General features: G+C 43.8%; 1 protein-coding gene across 1 annotated transcript; it reads right to left on the reverse strand.

Annotated features, from left to right (window-relative positions):
• LOC308149173 (enhancer of mRNA-decapping protein 3-like) lies at nt 1–24,646 on the reverse strand (the record flags this gene model as incomplete). Its single annotated transcript, XM_080520843.1, has 6 exons — nt 1–1,646; nt 2,836–3,053; nt 4,846–4,999; nt 13,566–13,922; nt 23,996–24,177; nt 24,483–24,646. The coding sequence occupies 6 exons, from the start codon at nt 24,644–24,646 to the stop codon at nt 1,312–1,314; spliced, it is 1,410 nt and encodes a 469-aa protein (XP_080376969.1). The 3' UTR covers nt 1–1,311.
• Between the last annotated feature and the right edge of the window lie 880 nt (nt 24,647–25,526).

Consider the following 25,526-nt stretch of genomic DNA (forward strand, 5'->3'; position numbering starts at 1 on the left):
AATGTTTTAGTCGGTTGTTTTGTTGTACAAAAGAGAGGACAGCCGGCAGTGGTTCTGAGAGACGCAGAGTAAAAGTCGTTGTGGCAGTTTTCACCTGTGAGGAGGAGTTCAGGGGAATTCAAAATATTTAACGTATTCAAATCTCTAATTGGAGTCTCTTTAAAGCCCTAACCCTAACCCTGATGACAGTTTCTGGTTTGGCTGAAATCTCTGTAGGAAATTCTAACATTTCTCAGAAGAAGACATTTGAAAAGATTTATTTTTCTCCACCATAAACACCTTGACTGTCTTCTTATTGTTGGCAACATAACTACTAAATGAAATCCAACCATCCTATCAGACAGGAGCAAATAAGACGGTCAAAGGAAAGCAATCCACGGACCCGGAAATAGAATTCAATAGATATAGAATGAAGAAAGGCCTCGTAGTTTTCCTGTGGATATTTCAAAACAAAATGAAGGTCACCATACAAAAATCGAGGTGCTCTCCCACAAACATGTCTTGTATAATTTCAAACGTTCACAGCTTCTGATCTAAAAATAAAGATCATATAATGACATTTTAGTAACTGTAACTGAATCAGGCCTGACTACATCAACTTTAACTGCAATAGCTGAAGAAGCTTGCTCGCTATGAATTTCTGTCTCTTCTACACAGATAGGGACATCAATCCACTGATAGCTTTGTGTTGAGACATCCCCTTAAGAAAATGAAAAAAAAAATGGCCTTTTTCTTTAATTATTCCTGAGATGTATCACAAAAAATAAATACAAATATAGAATCTGTATCATATCACCTTAACTGTCAAACACTCTGCCACCATCGGCAGGCCAAGAGCACCAGGTATTGAAAAATCGGACATTTAGTGACGTGCGTTTGGTGAGTGGGGGTCTTCGACTGGCTCTGGTCTGAGCCGCGGTGCCCCGGGGGGGGGGGTCACGGGGTTCAGGAGCGGACACGACATGAGACTCACAGAAGGAAACAGGAAGTGTCTCTCTGCCGCTGTGACCGATCACTGGGTCAGAGGTCAAAGATACACTCACAGCGGTCAGCATTTTGTAAACATGTTCACATTGTCGCGGCGCCCTTATCAAAACATGAAGCACAGGAAGCCTTTCCCTCTAAAAAAAAAAACAAACAAAAAAAAAAAACGTGGGGTGTCGCACGCAACGGTCGCTAATGACGAGGCTCCTGAGAGTGATCACAAACAAAAAGGTGTATGTACACTTCAGCGCAGTTCGTTTTTGGTCACGCGGTTGCTGCTGCGCCGACGTGTGCCGCCGTTTCAGGGGGAAAAGCGGCGGCGTCACGTCACGCCGAGTGCAGGGGGATGACAAATTTACACCCGAACGGCGACTGGTAGCCGATGCCGACCTCTTGGTAGACCTGCTTTGGGATCCCGAGGTCACACAGGTACACTCTGCTCTCCCTCGCTGCTAAAGGCAGCGGCAGTCCTAAAGAGAGTGTCCACTTGGCCTCCACGGTCTGTTGCTCCTGGCCGACCGGAGGATCGATGCTGAGGACCGGGGCCCGGTTCTGGTTGGCCCACTCGGCGGCTGACTGGTACCAGGACTGTCCCCTCAGCAGTGGGTTCTCGTGGCAGTCCAGGCAGTTGATGACCAGGTCGACCGGGCTGGCAGGAAGGTCTGCAACACAAGGCATCGGCATTTTAAAGACACTTGGGGAAATGAAAAGAAATGTTATTGGTTTTCCTGATTATGATCCTGATGAGGAAGAGAGATGAAAACACAACAGCTCCTGTTGTTATTATGCTGGGTGATACTTGATAATGCGTGGAAGTAATTTTAAGGCAGCAATACTGTAAAGAAAAAGCCCATTTGAATATGATGCTCCAGCTCTGTCCACAGAGTAAAACGGTGATTTCTTTCTCTCAGTCTGGGTCTGTTAGAGGATGGGTCACCCCACCTTTTCTCCTGATGGCTGTGCTGAACATTGGCTGCTTCCCACCTTTGTTTACTGATTTTCTTTCAAATAGATTCACATTTGTTTCTTGAAAGAAAGCGTTTTGTCTTGTTATAGAAAAGACACTCCATCCATGGTGGACGTTGCTTCCTGTATTTCAGGATCATGGAGGGCGGCTACAGAAGCTCAAAGCTGACTGTGGGTGACGCCGGGCTTCACCTCTCAGACAAAAAGTTGTTTCATTTGTATTCAACTGCATTTCATTAAATGATATGATATATGAAAATAAGAAAATAAATATTGTCAGGCTTTGTGCAAAATTGTATGTTCCAAAAACGCTGCTTAAGGTTAATATTATTTGAAATTGTGGCTGTACCCAGTAGTGACTTAGAGGTGCACCTTAAATAGTTACTAGACAAAAAATATATATTTAATTCCCTGTTTAACTAAACAGTGAGAACTATATACATTATATATTCATCCATAAAAGAAGGAATTGTTCTATACTAATTTCATTAGGATGCACTTTAGAATAAGATTCATGAAAGAAACAAGTGAAAATATTACGTAATAAAATTAAGTGTGCGCGTATTCCCAAGCGAGAAAATTAGGTGTACAAAGGAAACTAGGCATGATTATGATATATTTAGCTTTAAAACTGGTATGTTTCTCAGAAGAACTTTGATTTAGTTTTTTTATATATTACACTATATTAGTAAAGACCAGTTTTTACATTGATAAAACCGGAGGGATTTAAACGCTAATCTGCCACTAGAGGGCAGCATCTGCTTGTTTTAATCATGATAAGAGAAGCTGAGCTGATATTTTCACTTCTCTTCACTTCTCTCAGTTTGAACAGATCATAACTCTCACAGGTCAGGACTTCACCACAGCTTTGTGGGTGTGCTTCACCTTTGACCCCGGCCGCCTGCTTGCCGCCCGTCCTGCAGTAGAGGCCGAGCTCGCTGCTGACAGCCTCGTGCATCCTGACCAAGTTGGGCAGGTACAGGATGACTTCCACCTCGTGGTTGGCCAGGTGTCGGCCGCAGCTGATGCCCTGCGCTCCCTGGAGGTGAGGCCCACACAAGAAGACCACAGTGGGCCTCTGGTGGACGTTTTTTGGGGTGAGCCTAAGCACAGTGGAGAGATTTCACAATAACGTCACATCTTCTACTATACCTGCACAACCAAACTGTTAAGAAACCATCAAATGGCTCCAGACAGAATGAACTCAGCGTGTGAAAATCCGCTCTGCCAGAACATTAACAGCCAATATATTTTAACGACACATTTTTTTAAAGGGTATATAGAAGGCCACAGCATCACAACTATTTACATTTGCTAAAAAAAAAGAAAAGAAAGAAAAGTAGATCATTATCAAAAGTAAAATTTAGAATTGTAAAAAAAAACTCCTTCAAAACAATTTTATTCATTCGAGACCGGATTGTTTTGATAGACATTTTCACAAAAGCGTGTTTCTGTAATATTGAAGGTTTTCAGAGCTAATCTCACTGTAACGTGACTGTGAAGCGAGAATAATGTCTATTGTAGCTTCATATGAAAATAGTTTGTGTGGCCTATTATCTCGTCATACCAATCTCAGCTGTCCATAAGTTAATAAATACACAGACTCTCCTACTACTCCCTTCACACACACATTGAGTTACACCACATTCTGTTATGAAAAGTGTGTTTTAATACAATAATTGTGTTTCTTACCAGTTGTTGTAGACCTAATTTCGTCTTAAGAATTAGGATCAATGGACGAAATCCATTGTCCAATATTCCAGCTACATTAAATAGGTAATAAATGTATGAAGCAAAAAGAAGATTTTACAAGAGATGTTGCAAAGTGCATACCAATTTGCTCAAAGATTTATCCAAAACCAAAACTCCAAATCCAAATAAAGCGGCTTAGAAATTAAAAATGTGTTTGATTTAATAGTGGCCTGTACGCCAACTGAACTGGTGTCTGTGTTGACTCTTAGTAAGGAAGCAGTTTATTGCGCCAACCTACCAGTGTTCGTTCTGTTAATAAACAGGATTCCGTTCAAAGATTATAATAAATAATAACATGAAACCTCTATATAGCAGTTACATAAAGGTTTCATGTAATAATAAAAAAAAATGAAATAAATCCTTTATATAACTGCTATAACTTTGTCAATATGATTGAAGGCTCTGTGTCGACGTGTGTGCGAACCTAAAGTGTGACGGATGCCTTTGTGTTGCGTGTCATATGGTGATTTATAACCTAAAATAAAGATTAAATGCTTGTGTTCCTCCACATGCTTTCATATGAGCCGACTGACTGAAGGTTGAATGAGTGTTGCCGTCGTTCCGCACTGTTTTAGCGTCGCAGATCCTGGCACTACAATACCAAAACGAACCTGATCTGCGCTCGCCGTGGTTCCAGTGTAAATCGGAGCCGTGCAAGAATTACTCCGCTAAATTGATAAAAGGATCAGGGACAATAAACCTGTTTCGTTATACGAGCCGCCGCAGCGCTTGTGCGTCTTTGATCTGGAGAGAGACTTCGCCGCCCGCGAGGCGGACAGGTACACAAACTGCGTCGCACTGTTGGGATGTTCTTGACCTGCTGTGCGACCACTCGATGTAACGCTTTGCCGAGAAAGGAAAAAAAAAAAAAACCCTGAGGGGGGGGGGGGGGGTGTCAGGGTTAACGCCGTCCAACCCATGCAGAAGCACGATAGTAAAGATGATCGCCATGGAAACCGCCAAACACAACATGACAACAATAAGTTGGACAGAGCAGCTCTAATGACTGCAACTCCTCAGACGGAGATGTTTGGCACACCGCCGCGCATTCTTCTTATTATAATACCAGTGACTAACTTCATTCCTCGTGCACGCTCACCAGCCACCAGACTGGCGAGGCTCTCAGGGCTTCGGATTCCTCACCTGTTCGGCCCCCCCAGGAGCGTGAGAGCCATCTGGCTGGAGCAAACGCCGACGGTCTCCAGCCTGCGCTCCAGGGACAGGCCCCAGCGCTCTGCAGCCGCCAGCAGACGCTGGTGGAGCTCGTAGGGCACGCTGGGAACCACCAGGCCCGAGTCTGCAGGGAGGAAACACAATGCATGTGGATACAGCACAGATTACAGAGGCAAAGCTCTCCCTGGGTGAAGAGGGCAAGTCTTTCAAGAGTTCGTCAGGTCACGACGACAACATCGAAAATAAAAGGAGGGCCCTCATAAATTCAGCACCTTCGGCAATTTACATGTGTTTTCGGGTTGGATTAGGGCTCTCTAATATTTCTGAGAGAGTTAACGACAATATAAAGAAATAAGACTACTGGAGCTGCTGTGGTGGGCTGAGCTCAATTCTGCTGAAAGATGAATATATAATAGTAGTGTGTGAGGTACTGTTGATAAGATACTGTATCTGTCCTGCAGGAGTAGTGTTCTGGGATTCCACATGGGACGTCAGATACCATTGATTCAGATTATAATCCCTGAACATCGTAATAATTTTTTTTCTCCCACAGCCTGACCACACAACTTCTGGTAATGAGGGTGCTCAAAAACAGGCCTGCCAATAAAAAAACTCTTTCTGGACTCACGTGAGGCAAAATTCAGATTTTAAAACCCCTTGTGTTCCCAGTGGAGACCCGGAGTCCTTGAAAACATTGTGCTGCATATCACTGTATGAAAATATACTGTAAATTGAGCCGTTTTTTTTCTTCTTCAACCTCTACACTTTTTAAAAAAGAACAATTGGAATTGAACATGTCTTACAGAATAATAACTTACTTTATCAGTTAAGTGAACAAACTGAATAATCTTAAACTGTTAAAACTCAGAGCTGGAATGAGTGACATGACACTACTGTGACTAAGCTACTCTCCCCCTCAAGCATGTACTTAAATGCCACATATTGCACCTTCAGACGCCCTCATATTTCTAAATTAAACTTGAACAGCAACACATCTGTATCACCTTCCCATCATTTTGTCATTCATCTTCATCAAGCGCACCGTAGAAACCCCAGGAGTTTGAGGATATGTCAACGCTAGAAACCCGACCTGAAACTTAAAGATAAATATTGGCCTACAGATAAACATTCGGCCAGGTTCCCCAGGGGACGCCAGGTATGTGTGAGCAACACAGACCCTTCTTGTGAGTAAACCCCATTCCTGTGGGAAAAGCCCTTCCTCCTCCTCCTCCTCCTCCTGACCTGATCCTGTTCCCATCAGGGATTCTCCATTTCCTCTCCTGTTTGTCACCGCTGTCTCCGGCAACAAAGGCAAGATTGACAGCCTTTTACAAAACATGACAAACACGGGCCAGGCAGAGTGAGACGCCCATTCCCCACAGGCTCCCGGTTCACACGCACCGTCGGGCGGCTCCTGACCGGGCCCTCGCGTTGGAGGGGTTTGTAGCTGGGGGCGGGGGGGCCCGGACCCCCCGCATCGCCGGCTGTTTCAGTCAAAACATTCGGCAGGTTAGCGTGACACAGAGGGGACAAACATCGTATGAACATGAACACCTGCACCGGGTTTCCAACCGCTCATTGTGAGACTGATGAGGAGGATGAAACGTGGCAGAGGCATGCAGGTGACAGAAAGTCATCGGGGCAGCTTTCAACTGTTGATAGACTTCATGAGCGACGGCATTTTAAGGTGAAGTTTATCAAGCTCCCACGTGCAGGGGGGGGGGGTTACTTCCTGTGGATGTTTGGGCAATGCATTTTATGATTAGTATTCAAACTTCCATGCAAAATAAAAGAACTCACAAAGACAGAACTTGCTTGTCTTGCACATTCAGTTGGATGAAACTTGCCAAGTCAGTGACATTAAACGCTGGACAGAAAGAGATGAAGGTGAGGATTGACTTACATTATATGGAAAAAGATCTATTACACTAATGTTTTTCTTTTTTTTTTTTCCATTTCACTTCAGCTTACATCCAGCAGTGTGAGGTCACACAAGAAAGAGTGCTTGTAATTTGACATCATCTCCTGCTGATGAGTTATTAAAAAAAAAAAAAAAAAAAGAAATCCATGGAAGTTTATTATAGACTTTCTCAATGTCATCAACTCCAACCAAGTATTCAGGCCGGTCTGAAGTCCGAGTTTGCTCATCATGTGCTTTAATATGAACTTAATATGAACTTTCACCATATATATATATATATATATATATAAATCACAGGAAAAAACAGGTCACTATTAGGATGCCTATTCTAAAGACTACTACTGCCAACAAGGTGTGTAGTAGCTAGCACTCTCATAAATTGCAGTAAGATATGAACATGAAAAGTTTAACAAAAATTTTTACAAATTCACAAAATAAAAAAATGAATGAACGGAAGAGAAATCAGAATCTCGTGTGGCCGCCCGTCATGTCTTTACATCAGCATCAACTCTGAGGAACACAACAGCACGCAGTTTATCAAGGAACTATGATGGGACCTTCTTCAACATGTGGTAAAAATATATTAGTGTGTTCCGATTGTACTGGGAACTCGGGGGGGAGGGGGGGGGGTGCTGAGACATTTTCCAGGGTTCAGAGTGGAGATTCCAAAAGGCCGACCGGCCAAGATCACGTTTCTCAATGTGATCTTTGAAGACACCAATTTCAGATTTTGCTCCATGCAGTGCGACAGCTCTGCCGAAGCGTTACTTGTGGGTATGAAGTAAGTAAAGTTTTCCAGGATGCATTTATGTTGTTTTCCGAGACAATGAAGCCATTCCAAGTTACATATTCCAGATCCGGATTCAACTGAAACCACAATCCCAGATCTTGGGTGGATCTATGCCAGCTCCGACCGTTCTGTCGGATTCATGTGATCACAGACTCCTTGCTGACGGGGCGATACCATCACATCCATGACAGATTGTTCTTTACGCTGAAGATAGTTTCTAATGAATATGTGATCGTATAGTGGAGGTTATTATACTTCGCTAGGGAACAAACTGTGTAATCAGACACCTCACTGACAGCATCATTCACATGCTGCAGTTCACATGAATTCAATGTGTTCATACAAAAAAAACAACAACAACAACCTTGAATCACATTCAGAGGTTTATCTTCTGCATGGTTAAAATTCTTTGCAGGTTAAGCATTTCGTATATAGTGTATATACAGCGACCACTCACAGAGTGGTTCTAGTCAAACATTCTCCATCTCCACAATGAAATAAACTTTCAATAATCTTCCTTGTCCTTCATATCAACTCACAAACATCTGTCAAAATTGTTCTACTAAGGTCTTTTTTTTAATTTTAATTACTGTATAACATGGTTACAGTTTGACCTTTTATCAGTGTACAAACTGGAGTGTGTGGAAACCCTTTAGAGGAGCCAGCGCTAATCCTCGGCGGTCTATTGCCTGTGACACATTAGAAGGGTAATGAAAGTCAAGCTGGGGGAACTGCGCCGCTCTGGATCCCTTTGATAAATAAAGCTGCTGGGAGGCGGTTAAGTCCTTAATGGCCTCCTACAGATCTCCGGCCCAGTAGCTGAGAATGGGGGTGGTCTCACTGGCGCAAACACACACACTCGAATGCACGCACAGAAACACACCCACACCTACTCTGAGAAACACATTCGCACACAACTTCTCACCCAGGCTCTGACAAAGTTGGTGACACATACACTGGACCATGCACCACACACACACACACACACACACACACACACACACACACACACACACACACACACACACACACACACACACACACACACACACACACACACACACACACACACACACACACACACACACACACACACACACACACACACAAGATAATTACATACAAACACAGAGGTTCATGCCATGCCCTGCTGAAATTCTTGCTTATCTTGAGGTCCTAGCCGTTCCCCTCCCACTATTGTTTTATTGGTATCGCACTAAAGCCTGCTGATGTTTCGGTGGACAACTGAGGTCTGGAACACGCCAATCCTCCCGCGAGCGATAAGCGCAGGAAAAGTCAACTGCTTCTTGTCATGCAAAGTGCAGCTCCGAGTGCCAACACAGAGGAAGTGGGAGCGTGCGCCAATTGCTTTTCCGCCATCCCACCAGGTGCATGTCGTAATGGCTCTGCTGCAGATTCCCCCCCCCCCCCCCCACCCCCACACACTCACCTCCTCCCCACCTTTTCCGGACACTCTCACACGCTCGCAGTGTTTCATGCACACACCCACTTTCGTTTCGGTGTGAACCAAAGAGTCAACTAGCTAAACCAGGGCAGTCGTGAGTATGCATCAGCGCTAGAATAAACTGAGCTGGAAGCAATCCTTCAAGCATGACAAGGAAACTGACGGGACTGAAAGTAATACACGCCGGCTGGAAGCAGGCCATGTGTGACTCAGGCTCGCACTGGGACAGCGAGGGTCAGATGAGGGCTGGTAGCATCCTGCTACACTTGTCCACAGGGGGTACCAGAGGTGGAAAGGTGGGTCAGAGAAGCGGCTTCATGCTGTAATCTGACAGATCGGATTGGCAGCAGCTTTTATTATTGAAACGCTGTCAACTGTTAGATTCCTAACCTGTTGCTTGCCGACAGGATTTGGCAATGGATACTTTGCCAAAGCGCGACGACTGGAGAATTCAGTCTGACGTACTGGTCAACAACAAAATTATCCCATAAAAGTGCATGACAAAGCCTCTCGGGAGATTCTTAGTTCCGTCAAACTCTACAACTCCTCTTTATAAACAGTCACTGAACTGGCAAGCTGTTCCACTTCCTTATATTGTATTCATTTATAAAATTATTTTTGTTTTGTTTTCTATTGCGGCTTTACGTGAAAACTAGAATTCATTACTTCCATTCTAGAAATAAATACCTCTATTCTCAAGAAATAAAAACACTAATCTTTGAGATTCAGAAACTTTCTGGAAAGAACTCCGTCTGCTAGAATCTGTATGTATGCACATCAAATATATATATATTTTTTAAGTGTAAATTCATTATCAATCCACTGTTCGCCCTATCTCCTACTGCCCAAGTTAAATTCATAACATAGATGCCACTTTTCATGCATGATGGCTCCTGGGGCCAAAAGGTTCAATAGGTTTTAATGATACTGAGTGGCAGGGAATACACAAATAAATAATATGACTGGTAAACCAGTCATCTTGCACTTTGTGTCTGCAAGAGGTTTTCACTTAATGATCGCAGGTAAATAAAAGGGACTGATCTTCAACAATCTGCGACTTTTCACCATCAACAATAGCCTATAGAAATCGACCTGTCATATCACAATATCCTCGCATTGCGTCAACCTAACTTGAAGTCTGGAGACTTTGTTTTGCATTTTGTATTCTGCCATTGTTGATTTATCTGTTTACCGGCAGAGATTCCAGGTCAAGAGCACTGCGGGTTTTTTTTTTTTTGTCCTGCTTCAGAGGTGCTGTTTATGTAAGGCCGTACGGCGGCACGCTAATTACAGAGTGCAGAGGATGGGGATTATGATGACAGCCCTGGGAAGTAGATCTGCCTGCACGTTAAGAAAGACGAGGCTCTGCTGCACAGCTGTCTGCTACGCGACACACAGCTGCTGGTACTGTTGCTTGATCCTGTCACCACTGTCAGCTCGACGGGAAGATCCCAAAAGTACCAACAAAGCACTTACCGACTGAATCGGTAGCTAAATGCTAAGCTACTATCATTTGTTTCTCTCAGTCATCCTACCAAAACCAGTCACTCAGGTCTCCAAATACGCAACTCTGCCCATGATTCACATGAGACTAGATCTCCTGATCTATTTGAAGAATCCACAAAGTATATTTACAGTAGCAGTGAATTAGTGATTATAAAATGTAATCTCAGACTTAGTGATGCGAAGGTTATTTAAGTGTGCTCTGGCTTGCTTTCAGCCTTTACATTAGTTGGATCATAAGCTTTTTGGTCTTAACGATTATGTTGAGGCTGAGAAAAGAGCTCAAGTTATGTGATGTTTGTGAGAATTACGTTGCTAAAGAAAACAGTTTTGGTCGACAATCCTAGTTCTAGAAATAATCCTCAATTCTTTGGGGGGGGGGAAATGTAAAGAATTTGAAAAACTTTTGTTGTTAACCAAAAAAAAAATGAAGTTCTGCTGGGGCTTTCTTTTCTAGTATCCTTGGGATGGCAACATGTACGGTTGAAGGTTTGTAATTTGACACCAGACTCAACCCACTGCTTGGCATTCTGTTTGAATTTGTAGAGCGTGGAAAGTAGAATTTATTCTACTTTGGCCCTGGTCGCTTCATCTTTCAAACACAAAAAGGTGAACTTTGACGGGGGGCAGTTGTGGTGAAACAGCTGCATTGATACTCCTACAAAGATAACGGCTGCCTCTCACTCACACCTTGGGACTGCGAGAGCTGTATTTGTGTACCATTTACTTATCGTGTGTCTTTATTAACCAGTTATGCAACGCTCTGAAAGTGAGCTGGCGTGAGAAAGAACAGAGTCATCACTTCTGCACGGTTATATCAGAGGGGGGGCAAGTCAAAGGTCTCACCTATGATAAACAGTAACCAGGGGTATGTGCCGCCAGTCAGCCCGCCCCGGGGTGACCCTTCTCGAGACCACTGGGAGAAATAACTATTATGTGCTCTGTGAGCCCCTCTTTTAGCACAAAGATGTTTTGATAGACAAATGGAGACACTGCAGCACATTCTTTGGATCACCTATTTAGCGCACAGTATCAAGTGATGTTTTCTTTCCTTAAAAAAAAGTGAGTATACTGCAAATATAACCAACAGTTCTGTGTAACCGGCAGTATTACATAACCCACTCGGGACAAAGTTGAATCACAGTGGGGGGGGGGAACAGATGACTGTCCAAAACAAACTGGGCTCACAAAGCTGACATGTTCACTGATGTCCTAAGAGACATGCTTCATGTTCTTATCTTACCTATCTTCTCCCAGATTAAATTAGTGAGGCTGTAGGCAAAATTCCTGGAAAGCATTGGGCTCATGCACGTGAGAAGAGGCTGCTTGAACTTTATTTAAGCTAGAGATCTATCCTATTACACCAAGACCGCACAGAGTCTCATATAATCTGCAAATTTGCACATGAAAAATATCTGACGGTCAATAATCAATAGACTGTCAAGTAAAATTAATGGCAAATACTTGGTAATGCCACAATATAAACAAACAGTTCAGCAGTCTTCATAAAAAAAAAAAAAAAACTGCTTAACTTTAGAAACTGGTCAATACCTGGAGTAAGAAGGGTCTCTGTCAAATGGGAGCATTCCTCCCTAAACTATAAAAGAAATTTTAAAAAATTGCTGCAACCACTGACACCACTGGAAAGTGGTCAACAGCCAACTTGGAAACCAGTAGATCCAAAATACCATATTTATCACCACAAAGTTGTTTCCACGACTATTTTTTGCCAACTTGTTAGATTAGAATAGAATAGAACAGAATAGAATAGAACAGAATAGAATAGAATAGATCAATCGGACAATAGTTACAATCTATCAGCATTCCTTTGAATGCACTGGGCTCCCCTGCACATCACCTAATAAAACCATTCACATGGTACATGAAGATGGAATTATTAGGTATCTTACTCTGAATTAGTTGCAGTTACGATAATTCATCTCTTGAGCTAACATGAAGCATTTTCTTAGTTTGCTGTTCAGTCGTTAAATATTAAAGGATGATGCAAAATGTTATTTGGTGTTCGTTGATACAGCGTCAAACGTCTTATTTTCGAAGTTGGATAGTTTTAGGGTTACCATGTAGTAAAAGGATAAAAATAAATAAACGTATCTATTCTCTGTGAATTACTTAAAGTGATCTTTGCAGCTCTACACCTTTACGTCTGGGAACTTGGAGCACAACTTTTTAAAAGTTTAAAGAAGCCAGGGAGAGAGACAAGCGATTTTCTTCACTTCTCGGGAGTCACTCCTAGGTATGGGGATGCATAAATACTGTTGGAAAACCATTAGATAGTGAATTTTGCATAATATGAGCCCTTTAAAAAAAAAAAAAAGTAACAAAAATCATCAATTCAAAACTGAAAAGAGACATGGAGAAAATTATAGCATGGAATGTAGGCTTAGGAAACCATCTGTATTAAGCATAGATTATACAGTATTTCCATTTCTTCAAGTAAATGTGTGGAACAGACTGACAGCGAGCTGAATCAGCCTCTAAGCCTGAGACAGTTTAAACCGAGGTACAAGCCAATGGTGTTCGCCAGGTACAGGGAAGAAGAAGGGTGTAACACGCACTAGGTGCTTTTACGTATTGTTAATTTAGCACTTTGTTTTCCTTGTTCATTGCCTTTGTATTTGCTTTGTTTTGTGGTCATTTCAGTTCATATGCGATTAAGAAAATGCAAAAGAAGTGGAAAGTAAGAGAAAAAAAAAAAACATGATGCAAACAGACTGCCTGGAGAAAAGGCAAGGTTTAATCTCATGCATCCTTTAATTCTTTTCGAGCATGTTAAGGTTTCATTGGATTCACTGTTTTTTAATACTTTGTATTAAAAAACAGTGTCGGAAAAAAATGGGCCACACAGTGGTTAATGTGTGGTTGTCTGTCTCTCTGGTTTCGCCTTGAGATAGACTGTCGGCGTGCCCAGGGTGTGTGTATGGATGGATGGATGGATGGATGGATGGATGGATGGATGGATAAAAAGATCCCATTGTGTGTAATCTTCTTACCTGTGCAGAACTCTCTGCCTCCACTCTGTGGCACTGAGATCTGTCTGTAAGTGACTGGCTTCCCTTCCAGAATGTTCTCGTCGTGCCGGTAGGATAGAGGCCTCTGCTCGGCCTGTGAGCTGGGACGCTGCGCCCTGTTGCCGTGGTTTCCACCGATCTGGGAGAACACGGCGGCCTTGTCGAAAAGGGCCAGGTTTCCCTCGAAGTCGAAGTCCGTGTCCAGGTCGTTGTCAGTCCCGTCCCCAAAGCACTCGGAATCTTTGGACCTGGCCGTCCCTGCGACGCCTCCGTTCTTCACGCCGCTTTTCCTCGGCGTGGCCTGCGTCACCACTTTGTTGTTAGAGGATCCTGCAGGAGCTAAACAGAATAGAAAAGCTTTGATTCCAGGGGGAAATTTTTGTACGCGTCGCTAAAAAGGTGCAGCACTCAAAAAGAGTAAATAAATTCAAAACGTACGTATATAGAAGACAATGATAGATAGAGCTTAATAGGGCAAATTCAAGGGCTTGAGAGAAAAGTTATTGAACAGGACTGAAAGGAGTTGTTTTTTTTTACAGCTGCATTGCTGCTTTATAATAAACAAAACAAACAAATACACAACAAGCTTGCTCGTCGTGGCATTCTAGATTAAACTAGTGATTGATAATAAGGATGCCATGAACCCACTTTGGTTTTAAACATATATTAGTGTGGATGTATAGTCTATCTGTCAGAGCTGCTCAGATCCTAATCGCCTCTGAAAGAAGCTACGAGCTGTCACACTATACAGCAAGTCATTGTGTTGTAAACGGTATAATCCAGCCACAAAAAGTTCCTGCACGCAGCAGTCTCAAATTCTGACTTGCTGCTTCTCGCTCCTTTCATCTGACGCAGCTCCGGCTCCAAACTCGTCTTCAACGCTCTCACGGTTTGTTACAACTGTCCACCTGAGAACAAAACCCTGGCTGACACACAAAACATACAATGGCCGTCGCAACAGTGCTCAATAAAGTTTACATACATGTAAGCACGCAAAAAAAACAAAACAAAATGAACCAAGAACAAAAAAAAGAAAAGAAAAAAAAAAAGAAAAGAAAAACTGGAAAAACCTGGCCTTCAACCCCAACCATCCACGGCTCTCACGCTAACCAGGAGACGGAGAGGCACAGTCGCACGCTACTGTCAGTGTGACAGCTAAGGTACTTTGGCCTCTCTCACGCAAGACACTGGGAGGCTCAGTCATAGTTGTGTTACTGGTGTCATTACCGCCACTGCTAACAAGCTCTAAGCTAATTTGATCAATACAATGATGGACTTAATTCCGACGTGACGTAGCGTTTCAGCATGCTAGCACAGTTTCGGTACAAATCGTCAGCATCTGAGCGTGTCCTTCTCAACACACACGCTACCTATTCGGGTCCTCATTGCTCACTATCACCAATTATAAGTGATAAGTGGCTGAGGTTGTTGTAACGCGTTGGGGGGAATGCGGTGGGTGAGCGATTTCACCTGTGCGAACAGAGATGAAAGCAAGCGTCCTTATTACTACAAGCCTACAATGTCTTTATTTACAAGGAAGTGTTCAGTCATGCTATGAATCAAAACTCTGAATGAACTGGGCAAAGCTCCAAGTCAAACAGGATAATGAATAACAAATAAGACACACAGTGAACCTCACTGATTGAGTTTAAACAGAAGTATCACCTCCGCGACAGAGGACCTGCGAGAACATTTCCATTGACAGACATTTATTGTTGTTCTGCCACGATTTCTATACTTAATGATTCTTTATTTGGCTGCATCATTGTATGCCCTCCTAACATCCATATTTCTACTGAGGGATGCATATATACCGATACCAATATCAGCGATTGTGACATCCTCAGTAAGCAGCAGGTAGACAATAGAACACAAGAAATGTCCGCTGTTCCGAGACTCTTTAATACTAATGGGAGCGTAAATTGTGTTCTGCTAAAATATGAAGGGGAGGGGTTAAAGCTTGCCCATACAACACCAGCAACTTAATCACCAGAGATATTTGGACCAGCAGAGTTAGTCCAATATATATATCCAACACTGTTTACAGTGGAAGTGGGGAGCTGTTGACCTCAACTGGGGACATTGTTGGGCGGTGGAAGGAATACTTCGAGGACCTCCTCAATCCCACCACCACGTCTTCCATTGAGGAAGCAGAGACTGGGTTCTCAGAGGTGGACTCGTCCATTTCCCAAGCTGAAGTCACCGAGGTTGTTGTGAAGCTCCTCGGTGGCAAGGCACCGGGAGTGGATGAGATTCGCCCAGAGTTCCTTAAGTCTCTGGATGTGCAGGGACTGTCGTGGCTGACTCGTCTCTGCAACATCGCGTGGCGGGCGGGGACAGTACCTCTGGACTGGCAGACCGGGGTGGTGGTCCCTCTCTTTAAGAAGGGGGATCGGAGGGTGTGTTCCAACTACAGAGGGATCACACTCCTCAGCCTCCCCGGGAAAGTCTATTCCAGGGTACTGGAGAGGAGGGTCCGGCCGTTAGTCGAACCTCGGATTCAAGAGGAACAATGCGGTTTTCGTCCTGGTCGTGGAACACTGGACCAGCTCTATACCCTCCACCAGGTGCTTGAGGGTTCGTGGGAGTTCGCCCAACCAGTCCACATGTGTTTTGTGGATCTGGAGAAGGCGTTCGACCGCGTCCCCCGAGAGGTCCTGTGGGGGGTGCTCCGGGAGTACGGAGTCCGGGGTCCCTTGTTGAGGGCTGTTCGGTCCTTGTATTCCCGGAGCAGGAGTCTGGTTCGCATTGCCGGCAGTAAGTCGGACCTGTTTCCTGTCCACGTTGGCCTCCGGCAGGGGTGTCCTTTGTCACCGGTTCTGTTCATCATATATATGGACAGAATTTCTAGGCACAGCCGGGGGCCAGAGGGGGTCCGGTTTGGGGACCACAGAATCTCATCTCTGCTATTTGCGGATGATGTGGTTCTGTTGGCCCCATCAAGCCTGGATCTCCAGCGTGCACTGACACGGTTCGCAGCCGAGTGTGAAGCAGCTGGGATGAGGATCAGCACCTCTAAATCCGAGGCCATGGTTCTCGACCGGAAAAAGGTGGCTTGCCCCCTCCAGGTCGGTGAAGTGCCCTTGTCCCAAGTGGAGGAGTTTAAGTATCTTGGGGTCTTGTTCACGAGTGGGGGAAAGATGGAGCGTGAGATCGACAGGCGGATCGGTGCAGCGTCTGCAGTCATGCGGACGTTGTATCGGTCCGTCGTGGTGAAGAAGGAGCTGAGCCAAAAAGCGAAGCTCTCGATTTACCGGTCGATCTTCGTTCCTACCCTCACCTATGGTCATGAACTATGGGTCATGACCGAAAGAACGAGATCTCGGATACAAGCGGCTGAAATGAGCTTCCTCCGTAGGGTGGCTGGGCGTACCCTTAGAGATAGGGTGAGGAGCTCAGTCACCAGGGAGGAGCTCGGAGTAGAGCCGCTGCTCCTCCACATCGAGAGGAGCCAGCTGAGGTGGCTCGGGCATCTATTTCGGATGCCCCCCGGACGCCTCCCGAGGGAGGTGTTTCGGGCATGTCCCTCCGGTAGGAGGCCTCGGGGCAGACCCAGGACACGCTGGAGGGACTATGTCTCGCGGCTGGCCTGGGAACGCCTTGGGGTGCCACCGGAGGAGCTGGAGGAAGTGTCTGGGGCGAGGGAAGTCTGGGCAACTCTGCTCGGACTGCTGCCTCCGCGACCCGGCCCCGGATAAAGCGGTAGCCAATGGATGGATGGATGGATATATATATTAGTTGAACGGCTCAGTGGATCCAGGAGGATTTTACTCTGAGCCGTGCTACATGATACTTGCTAAGGAGCTTTGGGGTTTACACACCAGCGATGCGGCATGCTACACATGATTGAAGTGTGAAAGGACTGAGCTTTGCTGTGCACCGCCACACTCTCCGTCTTGCTGTTGACGGGTATGTTGGAGGTGCAGAAGATTGGCAGCATATAGCCTTCACAGATCATTTGTTCATGGAGTATAAATGAAGCTTAATGGCATTAATGGTACAACGCTTGTAACGGTACTCAGGATCCGCAAGCAGCTAAAGTTTAGTACTCATATTTGTACTTTAAATAAGTGGTATTGGTGCATTCCTATTATTAAAATTAGTAACTCAACATGACAATCGGAGGAGGTAGAAAAGAAAGAATGGGCCCAATGAACTGTGATGTCAGACATAAACAACAATAAAAGAGAAGCAAACAAAAACCAGACCGACAGCCGTGACACCTCTCAATATTAGAATCCAAAGACACAACACATTTGTCTTTGAAATCTGGAATTCTGATGGGTTTCCAGAGTTGGGAGGAGAGGAAGTTGTTGAATCTCCGTCCGTTTCGGGTCATAATTTCAACTTTGAACTCAAACAACGTCAAGAAAGTGTTGAGAGATTTCAAATATGTCGACACCATCTTGTGCTACGCAGGCACATTCCAGCTCGCTAATGACTGTATCAGTCATATACTAATAATGTTTTAGCATGCAACATCGCTACTGTACAAGCCCCACAACTCGTCAACATGTTGGAGGGCGGGTTTACGTGATGCACCTGAACACATCACTCAAAGCTGTCAGCTACGAATTGTTTTAACTTCTCAACTGCACAGCTTATTTGTTTTGAGAAATACATTCCTCTGAACTGTTTCAGTAATAAAAGAGAACGTTTGTGTCCGAGCTGCAATGTTGGCCCGGTTTTAACTGCAGGAACTGACAGGGGGTGCAGACATGGGGTGGCGTCACAAGATCGTATCTGAGCCGGTGCGCCCCTGTTGAGTTTGCGCTCTGGGCAGCTGCCTACTTCACCCATAGCAAAATCCGCCACCGGGTTCCAATGTATTTGTCAAGTCAAACAGATCTGGAGGGAAAAGGCAAAACTTGGTTAATTACAGCATGTTCACACTGCTGGGAAATGTGACCTAATTCTGAATTTTTGCTCACAAATGACCCACATGTCACCTGTTTTGTGGCCGCGTGAATGCTGCAGTTCCGATTTCGATAATATGTGGTATTATATGGTACCAATTCGGATATTTTTCGACATGCGACGTCCGTCGACGTGTGACTGACGTCACAGATAAGAGCCAGAGGAGGCGGCTTCACCAAAGTGTTATAAGCTGTGCTCTCTTTTTTCCGCATTCTCCTTCTTCTTTCCCTCCTCATTTTTGTGTAGATTTTGTTTGTTATTGTATTGATCCAGCTAGTGTTCACATAAAGATGTTTTTTTTAAGTTGCTTCAGCTGATACACCTTAAAGAATTGAAGAGTGTGCACGGTGCTGTACACTTTTGACAATCTAATCTGGATATGAGGTACAGTTCATGATTTACGCATTATAAATTACTACTTAAATCATAATGATGAAATTGTGGCTGTTGCCACGCAATTGTGAAGATATTTTGCTGTTGTATGATAATTTGCGACCAAAAGCACTCAAGTCTTTGGTAACGACTAAGCAACACATTTGTGTGTTGTGACAATATCCTGGACTACACAGTACATATGCGCTCCGTCTCTTTTCAAAAGACACTGGATTATCTACTCCAACATGTTTAAGTTGGTGAAAGAGAAAAGCAATACATTTTGTGTTACTTTAAGATAACACATCACAAACCAATGCACCAGTTTGAGCAAAAATACACTGAATAAAACGTCAGAGGGATTGTCTTTGTAAGTCTTTGAACCTTGCAACATAGAGCTGGCTAGTTTTTACACATTATGCCGAGGCCCCACATACTCAAGGGTAAAGATCTAGCCCCTATGTGACACACGAAGCACATTTGTCATAAAGAAAAGGTGTTTGATGGCAAAAAGGAAACGGCATCGGTGTTTAACTCGCAGAGATGCTGACAGTGTGAAGCGGATCAGCGAAACACAAAGGTGTTCCTGTGTGCTTAACAGCTTAGGAGTCTAATCAAATTTATACACTTAAATTTTAGGCAAACGCGCCTTGAGTTTACTGTGGTACATGAAGCAGGGATGTATGGGAACGTACTGGCCTGCAAATGGTTTTAATCCACAGATACACAGCAGATAGCATTCGGGCAAACAAATTCTTGTCACAAGGATGACGTGTGTGGCTCTAAAAAAGCTCCTCTAAAAATAATCCGTTTTGGTCCAAAAAAGACTTTAAACTGTGCTCGTTGAGGCAAACACATATTTCACATAACAAACTCTGTTACTAAATTCCCATTCTACTCTCCCAGAAAGATCAGTGGTAGATAGTTAGAGACCAGTTCCTGGGATTCGCAATTTGGTACAAGGAAAAGCCCACCCTGCCGTCCCTGCCGTGGCCGAGGGCCTGGGGAGGTTTCTTTGGGAGTGTGGCATTGCGTGTGAAAGGAGCAGCCCTGCCCAAGCCACTCAGCACTCCAGCCCCTCGCAATTTGGGCATTAGGTCCCTGGCCACCAGCCTGTGAGCCAGAGATTAAAATAAAAAACTCAAAAGGTAAACACTGCTTCCACAATTGATATCGCCTCGGCCTTCCCGAGCACAGTGGGACAACGTGGCTTCCTGTCGGGGGGGTGGGTGTCGGTTTCCTGTCCCGGGCCGGAGCGCGAGAGGGTAAGGAGATGTGGAGAGGGAGAACAGAAGGGCACGAAAGGCTCGGCTTTACGTAACCTCCTCTTTAGGAGCGCGCACAAAGAGGGAGGGGGGGTATGTTTATTGATTTTTGTCACACACATATTGTACAGAGGAACTTTGGTACAAGCGTTTAGCACGCTACGACAATCTGTGTTGGGGGCGATGCAGAGGGGAGTCATTATCGGACACGGTTCAGTCTTGTGTTCCTACAAGAACTGGTCGGAACCCAAACTGCGGTAACAAGTTTGGAGACTTACCGAGACGCACGCGGAATACAATTAAACAAAGAGAGATGAAACCTATTAAAAAAAAAAAAAAAAAAAGTGTTCCCTCTTCTGCAACTTTCATTTTTCCCTGCACACGAGGTCATTTCTGCAGACGGGCTGAGGAATACTATGCACTGTCCCTCAGCCAATTCTCTGACCTCTGACTTCTCCATTGTTTGGTGATCCTGAGCGCGAAAGTAAACCGACTAACCGATTCTGGCAGAGGCCACCGAGCTGTCCCTGCAGACTTCCTGCTGACTGGATGTTAATGAGAGGAAATGCTGTTTTTACCCTTTATCTATTCAGGAAGGTGGAGGAGCGCGTTCAGTTTTGTCGGGGCCAGGAGAAAAGCACCCTGTGCGTTTCAGTGTCATCGCGTGCAGAAGTGTGCATATTTTACTTTCATCAAACCAAATTTTAAAGACAAAGTGATTCATTTGAATCAAAGGTCTTGTGAGGTTGCTGGAGCAGTCGCACCAAACAAAAGGCATTCATACTACAGGTGCATCTCAAAAACATAAATAATGATTCTTTATCATTTTTGCATGCGTCTGAACATATTAGAACATTTCACAAGATCAGATGTTCTCCTTAAAAAAAAAACAACCTAGAAGTGATAATCATCACCAACAACGTTTTTTTTTTTATTATATAGTAATGGAGAAAATATTTAATATGATAATATCGAAAAACTAGGTCTTGTATTAGCATCTATTCAGACTCGAGATTGTCTTTGAGCTCCAGGGTTGGAAAAGACTCCACAATGAGTTGGGCTGCACCACGGTCCTGACTGAAAACTGATCTAAAACTCCACTCACATCCTCGGTCGGCATGAAAAAGTGGAGCAAACTATGTGAAAATTTCGTTTTGTTTGCACTGAAATAGCTGCTGGAAGATCTGTTGCACCAACAAGCTTTCTCATGTTGCCATTCATATTATGCGGGCTGTTTTAATTATTATTTTTTAATTTCAACCTACATAAAATGATATCTGGCATTCATGGACATCGAGGTGTGAACTCACATGAACAATGGAAAAACACTGGATTTAGCTCATTACAATACAAAGTGAGATACACCTTTTCTGCACACTATGAGCTGCAATATAAACAATAACAAAAGCTTCACAATGGTGGAATATTTTACACAAGGCCTCTGTGTTGCGTGGCACTTTTCTTAATTGACTTATTTCATTACATTCATTTTAGAAGAGGAAAGCACAAACAGCATTTAGAACCTTCTATTCCCCTGAAAGGTATTACACTACTTAATTATAAATTATCCCTTCAAAACTATTTTACACCACACCCAAGCAGTGACCGGAGCCTGTTCAGCTCCAGTCTAAAAACACAGTTACAATGGACACTAATGTAATTTCTGAGTGAGATCATTATGAATACAAACATACATTTTACGGGTGTGTAAATAGATATATAAAACTGACTATGACTTCATTTCAAAATCTGTAACAGGTGTCGTAATGTTTTAATTCAAAACAAGTAAAAGTCTATGCTTACCATGACATTATATTTACTCTCCCAGAATCCACACGGGAAAAAAGACAAATTTAGGAGAAGGTTCCCGAAGAAAGATCCCGTTTCTGCACTCGATCCCGATTCACACTGGAAAAACAATCTACGATCCGTTTCACAACATTTAAGACTATTCTCATGGCTTGAATACTCTTTCTTTGAGCTTTTTATTCTGGATAAGTTGTCACTGGAGCTGCTGCAACGCCATCTTTGACAGCCCAGAAACCTCTATTGCGGAGGAGCCTGTTCATTGTTCAGAAAGTTGTCAAGCATTGTCCAGTGATTGAGGACGCGGCCGGGTAACTGCGGCTAAACTGGACGGAGCATCTTGCTGGGCTTCATTTGTTTTGCGTCAAATTTCCCACCATTCCCTACAGAGAGAGTTTTAAAGAGACTCACTCATCAATGTAACACTATTTACCCACTTTATGATTACAGGAACAGGAAACATATTCCTATTGACAACGGGCAGAAGACGGGGGACACGCAGGGCAGGTCATCACTCCATCTCAGGGCAAACACAGGAAGAGACAATCATCAACACAGGCAATTTAGATCCACCAATTATGAAGATTGACGCTCGTCTTTGTATTGTGAAAGGAATCATAAGCACCTAAATAAAACCCATGCATGCAGAACCAGGACCTTCTTCCTTTTCCAGTCAAATCACACAGATACTAACTACAACTGGTTTTAACTACCACTAAATTAGTTTTGTACAAATCTCATTCCTTTCTGGTACTAAATGCATATATAAAAAAAAAGAAATGATCCCACTGTTTCTTGTATATGCAGACCCACATTGGTTATTGTGGACTAACGGTTGTTGGGTTGGGTTGTTGTCGGGGGGGGACTGAACAATTAACCATGGGATGTCTCTTGACTCTGAGTTAATCTCCACTGGTGACATCTCCAGAAAAACTAGACGAGTGATTAAGTAAGACACGTGTGTCACATTTCCTTCAAGTGGCTGAACAACATCCACCGTCAAATATTAAACAGAGGAGCACTGTGCCATAATGACTGTGGTGAATTCCTGCGATGTAGCGCATCACTCCCGACGTGTGCCTGGCAACAACAGTCGTCTTCTGTGACGGGGCAAATCAGAAATGCAACCTCATGGTGAATAAGCAAAAGCCTGAAATAAACCGGGTTTTTCCAAACATATGAAACCTCGTGTCCATTGTAATAACCTGGAACATCATTACTCTCGTCGAGTTGTCGCACACAAGCCGTGCTATTTTTAGGCACTGCCCAATTGTTTTTGGAATCAAATTAGCTCATACTTTGTCATGTGTGAGCGTGTGCGAACGTCACTGGTCTTTTTTTGATTCTCTCATCTGCAACTTCGGTCACAACTATGTCCCTTCCTGGAGAGCATTGTTTAGTCAGAGATGTCATGATGATAAGATCAATCCAGCAGTTTCTTTGTCAACTGGAGAGTTTATTCAACCGTCACCAATATGACATTTGGTGTTTATAAGACTTTTGAATCATAGACCTGTTTGTTGATCCACAGAGTGAAGAATGACGGAAGACCTTTAAATTCATACCAGGGCATACAATAAAACACATTTCTGACTAAAAGATAATAAAAAATAATACCAATGAAAAAGCTTTTTTCATCTCATCATCAGACTTTCACACCTAGAAATTGAGTAAACCAATAAACTTTGTTAGTTTTCTTCTCCTTGTCCCTTCATCCAATCTTTAATTTTCTTTCAGGTCCAATTTGAAACAACTTGGCCTTCAGTGCCTTCAAAAAGGACGCCTTGGGTCATGAACAGGCAGAAACGGGGATGAAACCGTAGTTCATAAGTTCAACCAGATCTCCTCTCTTAAAGCGTGCGAACCTCCTCTCTCATCTCTCATTTGACAAGACATTACAGTGAAGTCACACTGAAGATCATACCAAAAAAAAATCATTCTCTAGTTAAATAAATACATCATGCTGCCAAGTCGCCCCAGTTAACGATGCCAGGATTTATTCTCTGCGGTCTCGACATGATGACTTGAGCCCCGTGTCATACAAACACTTACCTCTGCGTAGGACGGTGATGGGGGCGCTGCTGGACTGAGCGCTGCCGCCGGTTGCATGAGAGCGAGTACTTTTAGTACCGTGGTCGTGGCGTCCTGCTTGTGTTGCAGCCCCCTGCCCAGAGCCGAGCTTGTCAGCTCTCTTCTGAAAATCTAAGAACTTGAGATCCTTGATATCCATGGCACTGGAGAGAGAAAGAAAGAAAGAAAGAAGGAGATACCGACCTTACTCAGAGGTCAAGCTGTGTCGTATGAATGGCATAGGGTAGTTATTTACAGTTCCCACAGTTTCAAAACCAAATACAGATTCATGCAAACATCACACACGTGCAAGGCGACGTTGAACAAACGTGTACATGCGCATCGACAACGGACCAAAATGTAATTATTATCTGCACAGGATTTCTCGAAGGAAATGCTTTCACACAGGGATCGACCCAATTATAACACCTTGTCAGAGATGGCCAAGGTGCTTCTTCTTGTATCTTACCTGAAAGTGACCTCAGGGACTGGACACCTGACCCCATTGTGATATGGCTGTTTGAGTGAGATCGTTTGGCTGGTGTGATCAACAGACGACACCTCTCCTTGGTAAACCCCCAGCGTCTCGCCGCAGTTTATGGACACAACACTCCCCACCCAGTCTGCGGCCATCCTGCTCGCTGTGGTTCAAAAACACAAACAAGGGCAAATAGATAAGGGCGGAGTCTGCATGTTTTCCCTGGGCCTGTGTGGCCTTTCTTCGGTCGCTCCAGCTTCCTTCTACAGTTCAAAACGCAGCCATGAATTAGTTGAAGGTCCCACAAAAACAAATAGAGATTAGGTCTCACTTAACTGTGCTCACCGTGTTCTGCATTAAGTTTACGAGAGTTACAACATCACATTGCCGGACTCGGCCAAGCAGCCGATTCTCATTAATGTTTACTGAGACTCATAAAACTGCATGATGAAAACTGAAGCAATGGTCCTAAATCCTCAAAGGTATTTACAGCTTTACTGAGATATTACATTCACAAAAGAACGGGTATAAAAGACAGCTGGATTGATGCTTACGACCTGGGAGGCTTTCAAAACACGCATGTATTATTGTTGGATTATTTAAGTGGGTTATACACGGGTCCCAAATATAACCATCGAAACTCATTTATTTTAACCTAAACATGAAATATTTTAAGCCGAAGCGAATGGCTGTCTCTCAGGATCTCATTAAGAAGAGTGTCACAGAGACCTGCTTATAAACTATTGTTCATCAGGTTTTGCTTACAAGTAAAAGGTCAAGAAAAAAAAAGAATTTTTATTCTGCTCAGTCAATGCATCAGCCAGTGGGCCATCACAAAGTTATAATACTTCCACTACAGGAGAGATGCAATGTTTTCTGTAATGAGGTGATAAGCATTATATGTAACTCAAAGGAATGAAAGGAGGAATGGAGAGGAAAGGAGGAAACCAGATGTTTTTAAGAATGCATTTTATAGGCAACAGATATAAAGTGACAAAACAAACCAGAATACAATAACGTGAGGCAGAGGAAGAA

Source organism: Blennius ocellaris, assembly GCF_963422515.1.
Source record: "Blennius ocellaris genome assembly, chromosome: 1".
Classification (NCBI taxonomy): domain Eukaryota; kingdom Metazoa; phylum Chordata; class Actinopteri; order Blenniiformes; family Blenniidae; genus Blennius; species Blennius ocellaris.